This window comes from Protomyctophum parallelum, assembly GCF_964188405.1.
Source record: "Protomyctophum parallelum genome assembly, chromosome: 14".
Lineage (NCBI taxonomy): Eukaryota > Metazoa > Chordata > Actinopteri > Myctophiformes > Myctophidae > Protomyctophum > Protomyctophum parallelum.
In genome coordinates this window covers 11326388-11339788 of record NC_139709.1, presented here as the reverse complement: position 1 = coordinate 11339788, position 13401 = coordinate 11326388, and the positions used below count along the sequence as shown (strand labels likewise).

Below are 13401 nucleotides of genomic sequence, written 5' to 3'. Positions count from 1 at the left end.
AATGACATTCAAAAAAAGACTTTTAATTTAGAGAATACAGAATATACAGAATTTGTTTGGAATCTGGCATGGTGTGGTCTGCGGTCCGAGGGCGAGTTTGACGATCAGTGGTCGCTCTTCTTGGGTGGGAACAGGGCGTACTCCACAGCCAGGGCGACCGTGAAGGCAGCGAAGCCCCACTTGAAGCCTTTGAACAACACGTCTGAGAAGGTCACTGCGCGTGCAAAGCCACCCATGTATCTCCATGCCTCGTTACTGCAGAGAGAGAGAGAGAGAGAGAGAGAGAGAGTGAGAGAGAGTACAAGAAGAGTGACAGGAGGAAACAAGAGACAAGAGTAGGGATGTTAATTGTTAATCATCATCGATTAATCGATCGTTTAGAAATTCTTCAATTAAACAAAACCGTTAAAGATTCATCAAAATTGTAGCTCAGTCGGTAGAGCTCTCACCATTGGACCACAAGTTCATGTGTTCGATCAATGCAAGTCGTGCGGGAAATACTGGGAGCTGATGGTAGGTGTGGAAGTACTGGGAGCTGATGGTAGGTGTGGCGCTCAGGAGAAGGAGAAGTAGTCTGCACACTGTTTCGTAGCTCCCACAGGAATTTTATTAAATTAGGATGACAACGTTTCGACCCTTTGTGTGGGCCTTGAGGCTCCACCTCAGCAAAGAGGTCTCGCGCATTGTAACGGGGATAGACTCCATCTCCCAGAGGTCTAGCGCATTGTAACGGGGATAGACTCCATCTCCCAGAGGTCTAGCGCATTGTAACGGGGACAGACTCCTGCGTGATACCGACAATAAGCCTCTCCCGACCTACTTGGCAACATGGCCAAGGAACGCACATGTGGGCCACATTGGTAGCCACAGGAACATCTTTGCTTTTGCATGTGATGTGACAGACAAGACAATGCACTTTTCATTATTATGTCTTCACAATGAGTTTCACGTCTGTCATGACGTGCTATATACATTTCTTTGTATTTGTATACATAGCAGCCATTCAGGATGTGTGACAGTGGCTACGTTTACATGGACAGTTAAATCCACTTTTCATTCAGAATAAAAGTTAAATCCTATTAAAAGTTGTAAACACAAAAAAAAACTTAAATCGGAATGAAAATGGCCAATCTGATTTAAACTTAGATCTGATGTAACTGACCGGTTTATTCCATTTTTAAATCCTATTGAAACAATTGTGGACTCATGTAAACACTCATTCGGATTTAAGTTCATTCTGGTCTTTCTGTGCATGCTTGTTTCCATGTAATTGGTATGGCTATACTATGCTCTTGTTTTGTGATTAATTATAATTATTATTATATATATGCCATATTTATGCTAAATATGGCATAAGTGTTTTTTATTATTATTATTTTGTTTTACCTGAAATGTAAAGTAGTAGAAGTAAAAGTATTGGAAATTGGAAATACTCAAGTAAAGTAGAAATACCTCATATTTTTACTTTAGTAGAGTACTAAAGTAAATGTACTTATTTACTTTCCACCACTGGACGTAAACATATCCGCCCCGGCCCCTGATGTGGAATGAAATAATGGGATTTAAAAGTATTGTCCATGTAAACACTCATTCGGAATGACCATTTCCCAGCAAAAAACTTACTTCTGAATTAATTAATTCTGAAGTTTTCATTCTGAATGAAAAAGCCCTCATGTAACCGCAGCCATTGTTTCATTTCAAAAGGGGCTTCTTAATATACCTTCTGGCCTTGACAGCCCATTCATCCAAAAAGAAAAGTCCTGTCTGATTGCATTAAACAATGTTAAACTCACCAATATTGCAGCTGTACGCAAAGCTTGAATTATCCTCTTTCTATCTGCAAAGTTTTTGTTTCATACAAATCCACCATAGAAACGTTATGAGCTACTTTCTGTCAAGAAATGCCCTGCATTTGAGTATTTTTCTAAGTGTCAGAGTTTGGAAGTGCTTGTTTTCAATAACACAACATTTTGCTGCCTCCTGCATTATGTGACATTTAGAAACAGGTGGTACGCAGGACGGTTGAGTGATTTCCAACGAGCGCTTCCAAACTCCAACACTCCATGGGTCCGTTTTTTCCTACTTTCTAATTATTTGTTTGGTCCAAAACATTGTGTTTATTGTCATGATTTGTCACGACAACAATTGGCTTTGTCCGCGGCGTAAACGTCTTTAAAGGTATATTCAGTGATTTCACTCAAAAAACCGTAGGTTTCGTTTTTGGCTGTGGGACCCAGCCTTTCGTCCAATCAGGATAGAGAGTCAAAAACGAAACCTAAGGTTTTTTGACCCCCAGGGGTTAACTGGGGACAGGGAGGAACTCCTTATATGGCCAGCACACTCTATAGTAGGGAGGATTATCACAACAAAACAAAAAAATAAGTGATATTTGAATTAAGTGAAATCACTGAATATACCTTTAAATAAATACTTTCTGAAAAGTCTATGAGGAAAATGAACGTGGATTTTTTTTCCGGGTCTCTCGAGGGGGCGGGACTGCGACACTCTATTGGGGAACCTGGCTGGTAGGGAACCAAATCACCTCAGCATCTCAAATCTGAACCTACTACATTAGGGCAAGTGACATTTTTTGGTTAAAAAGAAAGGTTAAATCACTATAGTAAGAGGCCCAATCCCAATCCACTCCCTTGCTGATTCAATGAACCCTCACTGACTTAGTTGCACGTTCATGTGAAGTCTGTGAGGGCTTGAGGGATGTCCCATTTGAAATCAGTAAGTCAGTGAGGGCTCAGCCCCGCCCCTTTATGTGCCCTTCAAAGTCAGCATCGATGCTGACTTTGGCAAATAAATTACCCACAGTTCATAGCGTTACCAGGGGAATGAGGGGGGATCGTCCGAACGTCAATCATTTAAGTATGCAAATTAGTTATGTATCGCGGTTAGAATGTCAACAAACAATAGTGCTTTCTCATTGTTCTCAAAGGGAGACGGAATTGAAGGATAGGCTATATATTTAATAACAATAATAATAATAATAAGGGAAACATGATGAGAAATTACTATTGAGCAAAGAATATAGAAATGCAATTTATAATGAAAATTATTATGTATGAATATTACAACCCCTATCACACAGGAAAGTGTATTTATGAAACTAATAATAAAACGATCAGCTTAAATACTAAAATAGACGTGATAGACATGTATAAATAGGCCAAGCATGTAGGCACTGGCTGTGAATAAGGAAGGTTTTTATAAAGTGATGAAAAGTGTCATGAATGGCGGACTCATGGCGGACTCATCTGGCTGTCCTATTTCTTTCACAACAATTTGGAGCCCTTGCAGCCTCTGACCCTCAAGCACTTACAGCTGACATCATTAAAGTCAATGAGGGTCCAGGGGTCAGGGCTTGAGGGAGGCAATTGGGATTGGGCCTAAGAGGGGTCTGTCTGTCTCTCAGCTCTTTAAACAGTAAATACATTTTCAGGTAGGTGACAAAATGTCAGCCAATCAGGAGAAAGTAGCCATTTATCAGCTAAAATGTGTTCCAGTTCCAATTGTCTGCTCATTTGTTGGTAACCCGACATGAAAATGTATTTTGTTTAATAAAAAGCTGGAGACACATGGAGAATCATGTTACTGAACAACCACTCTATATAGCAATGAGTACTATCACAGTATAAAGATTTTTAACTTATGTTAACCAAAGAAAATCACTTACCCTTAACAAAAGATAGTTACAATGGGGTGTGGTTGTTAGGATGCTAAGAGCATACCTCTTTTTTGAGGGGCCCCTCCTATATACAGCTTTTGTCCAAAAACGTCTCAATATTTGCCATTGACAATGAAAGGAGACATTAGGTCAAATGTCCGCCAAATATGACATATATATATATGTGTGTGTGTGTGTGACGTGTGTGTGTGTGTGTGTGTGCAACGCCCGGGATTTGAACTCTGGTCTCCCACGTGAAAGTCCATCATCTTAACCACTAGACCAAAGGGATATCCCTTTGGACCAGGGTAGATATTAGACTTTTGAGGCCATCAGGCAGAGGCTCTGAGCCACTCTGCTACATATATATCACAGTCAGACACATACTGACCGTGCCCATGGGTCTTTAAGGCCCCTGGCCTTCAGCCTCTGCTGTGTGAACTCCATTGGCGTTCCCTCTATCTTCCACTGCCTCCAGTCTGGCAGCGGCACCTTGTCATGTCCGTGGTCACCTCCCATACTGTTAACAGATGGACCAATGCATCACTTTATTATGTACAGTACAAGCAGGCTTAAACACACATATGTACAGTACAGTACAGTAGTTACAAGTGTACTGTACAGCTTGAGTTAAAGGGGGTGTCGTGTCAGGTGATTTTTGCTCTGATATTCCAATACTATTCTTATCGTGTTTGTTCAGTAAGATTATTAAAAGGGCTGGAGAGATGGCCTCTCAAATTGGTATCGGGAGCTGAACATGTGTTTTATTTTTAGCCTGAGACGGGGAAAGATCCCGTTACTGAACAAACACTGAAAGTGCAATATACTGTACTATTGATTGATTGAATACTTCAACAGTTTGCAAAATAGTACAGAGGTACAATAATACTACAATGTTAAAAGGATAACACAATTAAGAAGTGCTAAAAATCATATAAATGAGTACTAATCAAAAAGAAAAATATGGACAGTAAAGAATAGCTGGGGGGGGGGGGGGGTTGGGTGGAATAGGTGAATGTGATAGGCTTGGATTGTTTTAGTTTTACAGGGGCTGCAGTTCCGAATTGCAGCAACATGTAACTTAAGTGCTCTTTTAGGTCCTGTATATTCAATTCACTATACATACATACCAACGTAAGGTATTGTGTAAATTGTTGTCAGAAAATACAGATCACTCCATAAATCATGAATGTCTCGTAACATGCCAATGAATCGTTTACTTGCGTTGGTGCTACTGTTGTTTGCAGTACGTTAGCTTGTCAGCTAACACTTTCAATCAGTATTGATTTATCATTCACTATAATAGTTCGAACGTGGAAAACAAAACAGTGACAGAAGCGACATACAACTATAAATGATGAGGCTGACCAGCACAGAAATATTTACTACATATTGAGAAAACACTGCAACATTACCTAAATGATTTGTTGTTGTGACCTCTGTAGCAGCAAAGTAGCAAGACAAGCCGTTTTACGACGATGGAGGTTGCTCTACGGCAAGCCTGGCTACTTCTTCTTCTTCTTCTTTCCGGTTTTTTGGCGGTTGGCAAACCTTTCAAGGTGCATTACCGCCACCAGCTGGACTGTGCAAACCAATAAAAATGAACCAAAACTCCTACATTCTATTCACCAAGTGGGCATTTCTTATAGTACTTAATAATATAATGGTAGCTGCTTTTCCTAGAAGACCTGACAATGTAAAATCTTGATGTTTAACCTTTTTCAACAGGCGATATAACTGATTCCTCTCACTGCTGTACTTCTAGCCATGGTTCATGACTCTCGTATTCATACGAGAGTCATGAAGAAACTGCAACCTGTTTTTGGCGCTCGCTACATTTACAACTTTTCCGTATATATAAACATTCGGAATTCAAATATAAAGTACTCACAATTTGTCCCACGGGTGTTAGTTAGTTACAGCACCAGCGATTAGAATTTCTGCATCCCGCGTTGTTTAATAAAAAGCATTTTTATCCGAGCTGTTATTTTGCCATTAGCTTTCAACTACGCGCCCCTATCGGTCGGCAGTGCTTTGTGTCAAACCAATTTTATTTCAAGGATCCCTAGAATCTGAGTGTTATATATGATTAGTTACCCCATATATATTATAGCTCTATGATGATTACACTCTCAGTTCCAAATCTGTGCCCATTTCGGGTTTCGGCCCCCTCAACATAGGAACCACTGTTGACATTACACTTGACTCTACTCAAGGTTTCCCATTCAACAGTTAAAATAGAGAAGTCACCATATTATGTTTAGATTTTACAGTACTTTTATTATGAACTCATAAGGCAAAGTATAGTTATTGTCAAAACAAAACAAAAATCATTGGATACTCACTCCAAAACGGTGAACACTCAAATGTGCATGTAATTCATACACAATTAGAAGCACTTGTTAGTTATCATCCAAAAATATTCACATATTCAAATGTTCTTATTAATTATATACAATTATGTACAGGAGTAATATCCATTCACAAGCAGGCCAGCATGATGGTGATCACAGTAGTTAGAGTTTGCTTTTAGGGTTCAGCAGTTCCCTCATTGTGTCCAAATTCTCTCCTTCTGGTGCCTCGGGCCATGCGCTGTGGTCTGGATGGACACAAACACAATAGTTTAATTGGTGCAGGATCAAAACAAATATTTATAGCTGAAATCCATAACTTTTCTTTAGTGAATAAAACAGAGTAATATAACTAATACAACTTCATTGGTTGAAGTTGGTCACGCTGGTCTTCTATTGAGAAATGTAATATATCCTCTGTCAAAACACGCTTTTTGTCTTAGCTTCAGCACTTGGGCAGGGGTCGGGGACCCCCGGTTTGAATCTCAGGTAGGACATGATGGATTGCAGGTTTAACAACAAAAGGCAATGCCATGCCTCAACAAAATGCTACTTTAATTAGGATAGGGGAATATCTACAATTTACGGAAGGTGTACAAAGTCTGTGTGTGTTGATATTATTTATGAACAAAAGCAAATGCTCGCAAGTCACTTCTTTTTCTTTTTTTTTTCACAATCACAGCAGGCAGGACTTACAACGTTTCGACCGGTATTGGTCTTTTTTGCTGTGATTGTGAATAAATACTTGGAGCATTACAAAAGTGAGTTCCTTTGATTTTCTTCATGATATCTGTTAGTTTAACAGTTTGGCTCAGCACCAATATCGGAGAATGTGCGCTGTTCTATTTTATTCTGTGTGTTGATATTATGAACACACTGTACCTGGTATCTCCCACACGGAGTGGTAAAGACTTTGTCCAGCATCAACCCTAATCGTGGCCCCAGAGATGTAGGAGGCAGCAGGAGAGAGCAGGAAACACACTGCCGGGGAGATCTGAAAACATGCACATGCGTGTGTACACAAACACAACAAGAATGAAGCATACCCGGCCCTGTGTGACAGTGTAAATACCGGGACACTTTTTTCTTAATACAGTTGCCATACATTTTGCAGTCAGAGAAAATAAAATCAAACATGACTTTTTAATGTTAATTCTTTTTTGTTTTAAAAGGGCTGTTTTCCTGTTAACATAACTCTTGTTTGGACCATTGTTATTCAGTGGCCTTGTGTTTCTATTATTCAAGTAAAGTACTTAAACTAAGTGTTATCGTACGAGGTATTGTGGAATGTGTCTGGAAAGCTACAAACCTCCTCTGGTACCCCAAGTCTCTTTGCAGGGCTGAAAGGGACAGCCATCTTGAAAAGTGTTGGTCCATATTCTTTGTAGTTCTCCATTGCCGTCTTAGAAATGATGGTTCCCTGTATCCGGACAAATGCGGAGGGTTACAAATGCATTATTTACAATCTGCAGATTAACTGCAATATAGTCATTATGGCCTATTTTACACTTTGTTGTACAACAACTTAAAATTTAAAATAGCCAATCTACAAGCTCACATGTGTTGCATTGCATGAGCTTGTAGATTCCACTAGTTTGTCTTTTACAAAACATAAAATAGCGACACCAGGTTTTAAGTGGTTATGGTGCACGGTTTTACAATGCATATAGTCTGGATTTTCGGTGGTTAGGTGACCACCGAACTACAACATGACGTCACAAGCCACGGTGAAGAACAAACCACCGCCACCGCTCCAGCCCTTCTCTCTGTTTTTACTCACTACGCTCAACGTTATTTCAGCGCCGGTGGTCACCTCACCACCGGAGCGGTGGTCACCTCACCACCAAAGATCCAGACTATGAATAGGCCTTAAGTCTGGCCCCTCTCAATTGTGGGAAGAATTCATGGCCGAAGTGGTGACGAGCCAACCAGATTAGTCTGGAACCAGGCTATAACCAACCACAATCAGGGCCAAGTATTCAAATATGGTGGCGGGACATTGCAAAAAATAAAAGAATAAATGAATACTGAGGTCTGAGTGACGAGACTAATATCCACGCAGTGATTAGTACTGCTACGCGAGGCTATCACTGGACGTACCGGTGCAATGGCGTTGACACGGACTCCTTTGGATGCCCACTCGATTGCCAGAGTCTTGGTCAGATTATCGACTGCAGCCCTTGCTGCTCCTGTATGGCTGACACAATGTAAGAATGTTAAAGTGTGTGTGTGATTTTGTTTTATTCATACGTTATGGTTTTTGCGTATGTTGCTCCTTACGCCATGCCAGGGAAGCCTTTCCACATGTCAGCGATGATATTGACGATGACTCCCCCATGCTCCTTCATCCATGCTGTGTACACTGTACAGACATAAATAATGATAAATGGACACTGACACTGAGTGACCATAAACACACACCTCTGATATTCCACGGTGAAAGCACTCGTTCTATCCCTTCTTAATAACCGTACCTTCCTTGCAGCAGTGGAAGGTTCCAGTCAGGTTGGTGTCAATAACAGCCTTCCAGCCTTTGGAGGACATGTGCTCTGCGGGGCTGCTGAACTGACCACCCCCGTTGTTCACCAGGAAATCTATTCGACCGTACCGTTTCAACACGGCTGACACAAGTGTCTTCACCTGCCGACAAAAGAAGACCAGAGTTGCAGAGTTCATCGTTTGTTTTAGCTTTTTACTCAATACTAATGGTTTGTTTGTGTGTGTGTGTTGGGGCACCTCGTCCTCGTTGCGGATGTTGCATGTTATGGGAGTCACAGAAGCGTGGCTGGAGGGAGCGATCTTCTCGTTCAGCTCCTGAGCTGCTGACTCCAGCCTCTCCATCTTTCTACTGGAGATGACAACATTGCAGCCTACATGGAAATATTGATGTGGGATTTATGGAGAAATAAAATAAAATAAACAACAGTATATGATAAATACTTTCAGTGGGCCAGATGAAAAGAAAGAAAAACTTTGGATGGCTTAACTTTAGTCACTCTGCGGTGCCGTGGCAAGACCATTATAGATGTATTATCAATTTGAAACTGGCCCCTGTAAAATAGTTAAAGTCCCCCCCCCCCCTCCACTCTATTTTGTTTCTAACTGTACATTTGATGATTTGTATTTTTAATTTGCATGCAGATATATAAATAAATATTTATTTAAATGGAGGACCCTGATGTAAACAAGTCTTAGTGATCTTTCTGGTTTTATCCTCTTAGCAGTTTTTGTATTGACCTGTACCTTCCTTGCCCTTGGACTGTACTGTACCCATTCTGCAATCTGCAGTTTTCAATCAATCAAGTCAATCAAAAATACATCCATTCAATACATTGAATGTACATCCAATACATTGATCCAAAGATAGCTCAGATGGTTCAATGGCTCCACAGCTCACCTGGTTCTGATTTGACAATCGTATATCAAATGTTGTACATTATTGAGCTTGAACTATCAACAATCTGGGGTAAAGTTCATCTGCAGACTGCAGTTGCCTTCTAGTCTTTCACTGTGTAAGCTTAAGCTGTCATTTCTGTCCTAAACGAATGGTTGCTGTTGCACAGTGCACTGCTTACCCAGCTCCACCAACTCCGTTGCGATCGCTTTACCAATACCAGTCCCTCCACCCGTTACAATTGCAACTTTGTGATTAAACAGACCGGACCTAAAAACACTGGCCGCCGCCATTTTTACAGTTTACTGTCAGTGACATACGGTCGGTTAATAGAGGAGATAGTACTATAGGTATGCTTGCGCCATCTAGTGGACTTAATACAGATGAATTTTCTAGACGTCAGTATTGTTTCTGTACTGCACTTCTTCAGTATTACGACCTTCAATCTGATCTATCATTTCCTTTGTATACTTTCATTGGTTTATATTCAGTTTGAAAGCTCATTTATCAGCATAAGCATAATTCTCTGTATAAAACGTTTTTTATTTAATTAGTTAAATTGTACTTTTAACCTCCAATCCAGTCGATTTTAACTATACTTCAGTGCTTTTTGTGTTTGTCAAGCACCATGCAAGTCATGCCAGAAGCACTGTAAGGCTTATATACTTCTAGTATTCTAGCATTTTACCTTCCAGGGTTGCCAAGAAATTATGTACTGCTGTGTATATATAATAGGTCTGTAGTGCTGGGCAGTACTACTTGGCTGGCTAATAAGATTTGAGTCTGGGTTAGTCAGGCTAGGGCAGTACTGGCTCAGTAGATAGTCTGGGAATTTAGTGCAATAATTAAATGGCAGAGGTTGGACAAAATTGCTTTATTTTGTTTCTCAACTGATTGAGAGGACATTAGGTCTACTAGCCAGGAGAAAAGATCTACCCTAATCTGCTCACTGCAAATACCCTAAATCTGCCTTCATCCAAGATGCCACCATTGACAACCTATTATAAGGCAATAGTTTCACATTTTCATTATGCTTTAAGTAGCATGTGACATGTTTAGTTTTGCACAAAAAACACCCCTTGGGCTATAAACGTTGACATTTGGGTAAGTGGCTATGGCCAAATTTAGTTTTTTTTTTTTTAACTGGTTCATTTCCCCAATACTGGTTCCTGGTTCCATCCTTGGCTCCTCCTGACTTAGTTGGTGTCAACGTGTCCTTGAGCAAGTCACTTACATGGTTGCCTCTGGCATAGTTGTGTGAATGTAGGAAGAATGTACATTGTAAAGCATCTTGTGCCCTATAATTGCAGACAATTTACCTTCAAGTTTGAGCCCCAAAGATTTTAGCCTGGACAAGACGTTTCATCATGAACACTGCATAACAAATTGCTGTACAGACACAGGACTCGGCTCAAGACAGCTTTATTCAGGAACGTTGTTGCATTGTCCCATTTACTTTGACCTTAAACCAAAAGGCTTTTGGAACAGCAGCCGAGCCACGTAGGATTCCTCCGAGATGCGTTTCATTATGAACACTATATAACAGAAGACAAACACAGGACTCCGCTCCAGACTGCTTTATTTAGATGTTGAACTTGCACTGTCCAGTATAAAACGGAATAAAACTCAATAAAAGTCCCCGTTTACTGGTCCTTCAACTCCCTCAGTCTCCTGATGGCCGACTTGACTGTGACAGCAGAAGTTGTGCTGAAAATGAGAAATAGAATACATTTAGGAACAAGAATAAACTGTACCCGACACTACGATTTAAGTTGACTCAAGTTAAAACGTTCTATAAAGAAAATAAAGGAAAGTATATTTCCACTGACCATAATATGAAATATTCCAATTACAATTTACAGATCAGGCAATATATGACAAGGGCAGCCTAAATGTGATCAAGTCTTCCAATAGACTTTTAACCTAATCAGAATAAAAATATGACAGTTCAAACTGGCCTATTCAGAATTGCCATGAAGTTAGCTGCAAATATGGCATGACAGCCTCTTCAAGATATATTGAGATACATTAATATATCAATCACCAAACCTGAGACATTACTTATACAAAACAGAACCCCCCCCCACCCCCCCCAAGAGCTCAACACAAAAATTACTGTACCATGTCAAGGCATTAAACCCCTTTTGACTTTGGAATAAGAGCGAGTGGGAAAGCGGTGTCCCAAAAACAGATTCAAATGCAGTTCTAATTGCAGTAACTTCTCCAAAGCAGTTAACAGTTCAAACGACTACAATTTACAGTATAGTGAAATGTGTGTTAGTCCACATTAAAGGTGGACTCTGAGTACCGAGTCATTTGTCCAAAAGAATACCACATTATTAAGGACATGGAAACACTACTGATTTCCCCCCGTGGGATAATAATCTACTTACTTGTATGTCCAAGCACCTCCAGCCACTGTCTTCATGCAGGATCCGCAGTGCCAGATGCCCACAGCGCGCCTCTTCATCTTGGTCTGTGTACATAAGACACAATATTTAAGCATTTAGAAGCATCTTTTATGCAGAGCGACTTACAAAGTGGTAATGTAATGGTCAAGTAAGTACTGTAGCATGGAAAAATAAATTTAAAGTAGAAGGCCACAGGTAGATCTTAAACACAGCAGCTATAATTAAAGTAAGCAATATACATGATCTGCATAGTATAGCATTTATCAAAAAACACAGATCGAAAACCATCTTTCCCAAAGATTATTCTTGGCATAAATGTATATCTGAGAAGTCCTGCTCCTACATCATCTGCATGTTGACAGAACTTCTCACGGTGCTCACCTTGCCACAGAAGGAGCAGGTATATTTTGAGTGCTGGCTGATCTCAATTTTCTTGACCATTTTCCTCAGCGACGCGCCATAACGCGTGCCGTATTTACCAACGATCCCCACCTTCTTGGTACGTTTGGCCTGAGGATAGAATACAAGAACAATGCATTAATATGATTGCCTCAATGTAAATATAAAATGACACGTTTGAGCCAACTGTAGGCTCCCCGCCTCCTCCCAGGACATAATGCACTCGTTTCCATTGTGGGGCAAGGGACCCACAGGGTCATTCAGGTGGTTCCGGGGCTGGTACATTATGTTAGGAAATAATAGCCAACTAAATGGAACCAATCAATGTTAAGTGCAAGTTGATATGGCTCTATTCTTACAGTTGGAGTTTTATAGTGTACATCTGGTCCCATTGATAAAATAAATAAAAACGCATCAAATCGGGGTCTGTGGACACGACCAATGCTTCTGAAACTTTTGGTTTGGGATATTAGAAGAAATTACTGGCCCATTTTATCCACAATGACAGCGCCTGGTGCAGACAGTCCCGAGTGCATGCCTTTCATCCGACGGAGCATTGGTCCGAACGACAACCTACCTCCTCCCTCACCCTAACCCTAACCTCCCCCGGGGCAGACACCTAAACCTAACCGCAACCCTCTCCCGACCCGCAGCGCACCTCGGAGCATTGCTCCTTCGGAGCAATGCTCTGTCGGATGATAGTACGCCTCCCGACAGTCAGAGGGCTTTACAAGCACCGGTGTGTCAAGTCTGTAGCCTCGGTTCATGTCTGTACACACACACTCATAACCATTTGCTACAACCACGACATGTGACGGCTATCAAACATCATTTTATGTTTCACTTTACACCGACAAAAGCATACGAGGCTGCCGTGCCGTGCCGGGTGTCTGTCGGCAGCGGGCGGGCTAATGCTAGCCGAGTGGCGGTGCACTGTAGGCGGCCATTGCGGTCCTGCTACATAGACATGAAAACATCACCGTTTATCCTTCCAGAATTACACATCTATTTTCAATACCGTGCATGTTAAATAAACGGATACACTCCCGAGACTTGAGTGATGTGAATATGGCTCAGATTGTACGTTAATGTGATAGATTGACACGGATTTGTAACGGGACATATTTAGCTCACCATCGTAACAGTGGAGACGTAGGTCCAAAGAGGAAGAGG

The 13401-nt window shown here is 40.9% G+C and overlaps 3 protein-coding genes across 3 annotated transcripts; all 3 read right to left on the bottom strand.

Annotated features, from left to right (window-relative positions):
• Window positions 1–2: 2 nt before the first annotated feature.
• On the bottom strand, window positions 3–5204 carry LOC310871026 (NADH dehydrogenase [ubiquinone] 1 beta subcomplex subunit 3-like). Its single transcript, XM_083782459.1, has 3 exons — window positions 5089–5204; window positions 4065–4193; window positions 3–255 (listed from the first exon to the last, which is right to left on the bottom strand). The coding sequence occupies exons 2-3, from the start codon at window positions 4190–4192 to the stop codon at window positions 105–107; spliced, it is 279 nt and encodes a 92-aa protein (XP_083638585.1). The 5' UTR covers window position 4193; window positions 5089–5204; the 3' UTR covers window positions 3–104.
• A 739-nt stretch (window positions 5205–5943) lies between these two features.
• pecr (peroxisomal trans-2-enoyl-CoA reductase) lies at window positions 5944–9718 on the bottom strand. The gene is made up of 8 exons (XM_083781708.1): window positions 9600–9718; window positions 8761–8894; window positions 8499–8664; window positions 8305–8386; window positions 8125–8221; window positions 7334–7444; window positions 6907–7018; window positions 5944–6272 (listed from the first exon to the last, which is right to left on the bottom strand). The coding sequence occupies exons 1-8, from the start codon at window positions 9709–9711 to the stop codon at window positions 6190–6192; spliced, it is 897 nt and encodes a 298-aa protein (XP_083637834.1). The 5' UTR covers window positions 9712–9718; the 3' UTR covers window positions 5944–6189.
• A 1262-nt stretch (window positions 9719–10980) lies between these two features.
• Window positions 10981–13391, bottom strand: LOC310870803 (large ribosomal subunit protein eL43-like). Its single transcript, XM_083782121.1, has 4 exons — window positions 13363–13391; window positions 12211–12339; window positions 11812–11894; window positions 10981–11125 (listed from the first exon to the last, which is right to left on the bottom strand). Exons 1-4 carry the CDS (start codon window positions 13363–13365, stop codon window positions 11062–11064), a joined length of 279 nt encoding a protein of 92 aa, XP_083638247.1. The 5' UTR covers window positions 13366–13391; the 3' UTR covers window positions 10981–11061.
• Window positions 13392–13401: the final 10 nt, after the last annotated feature.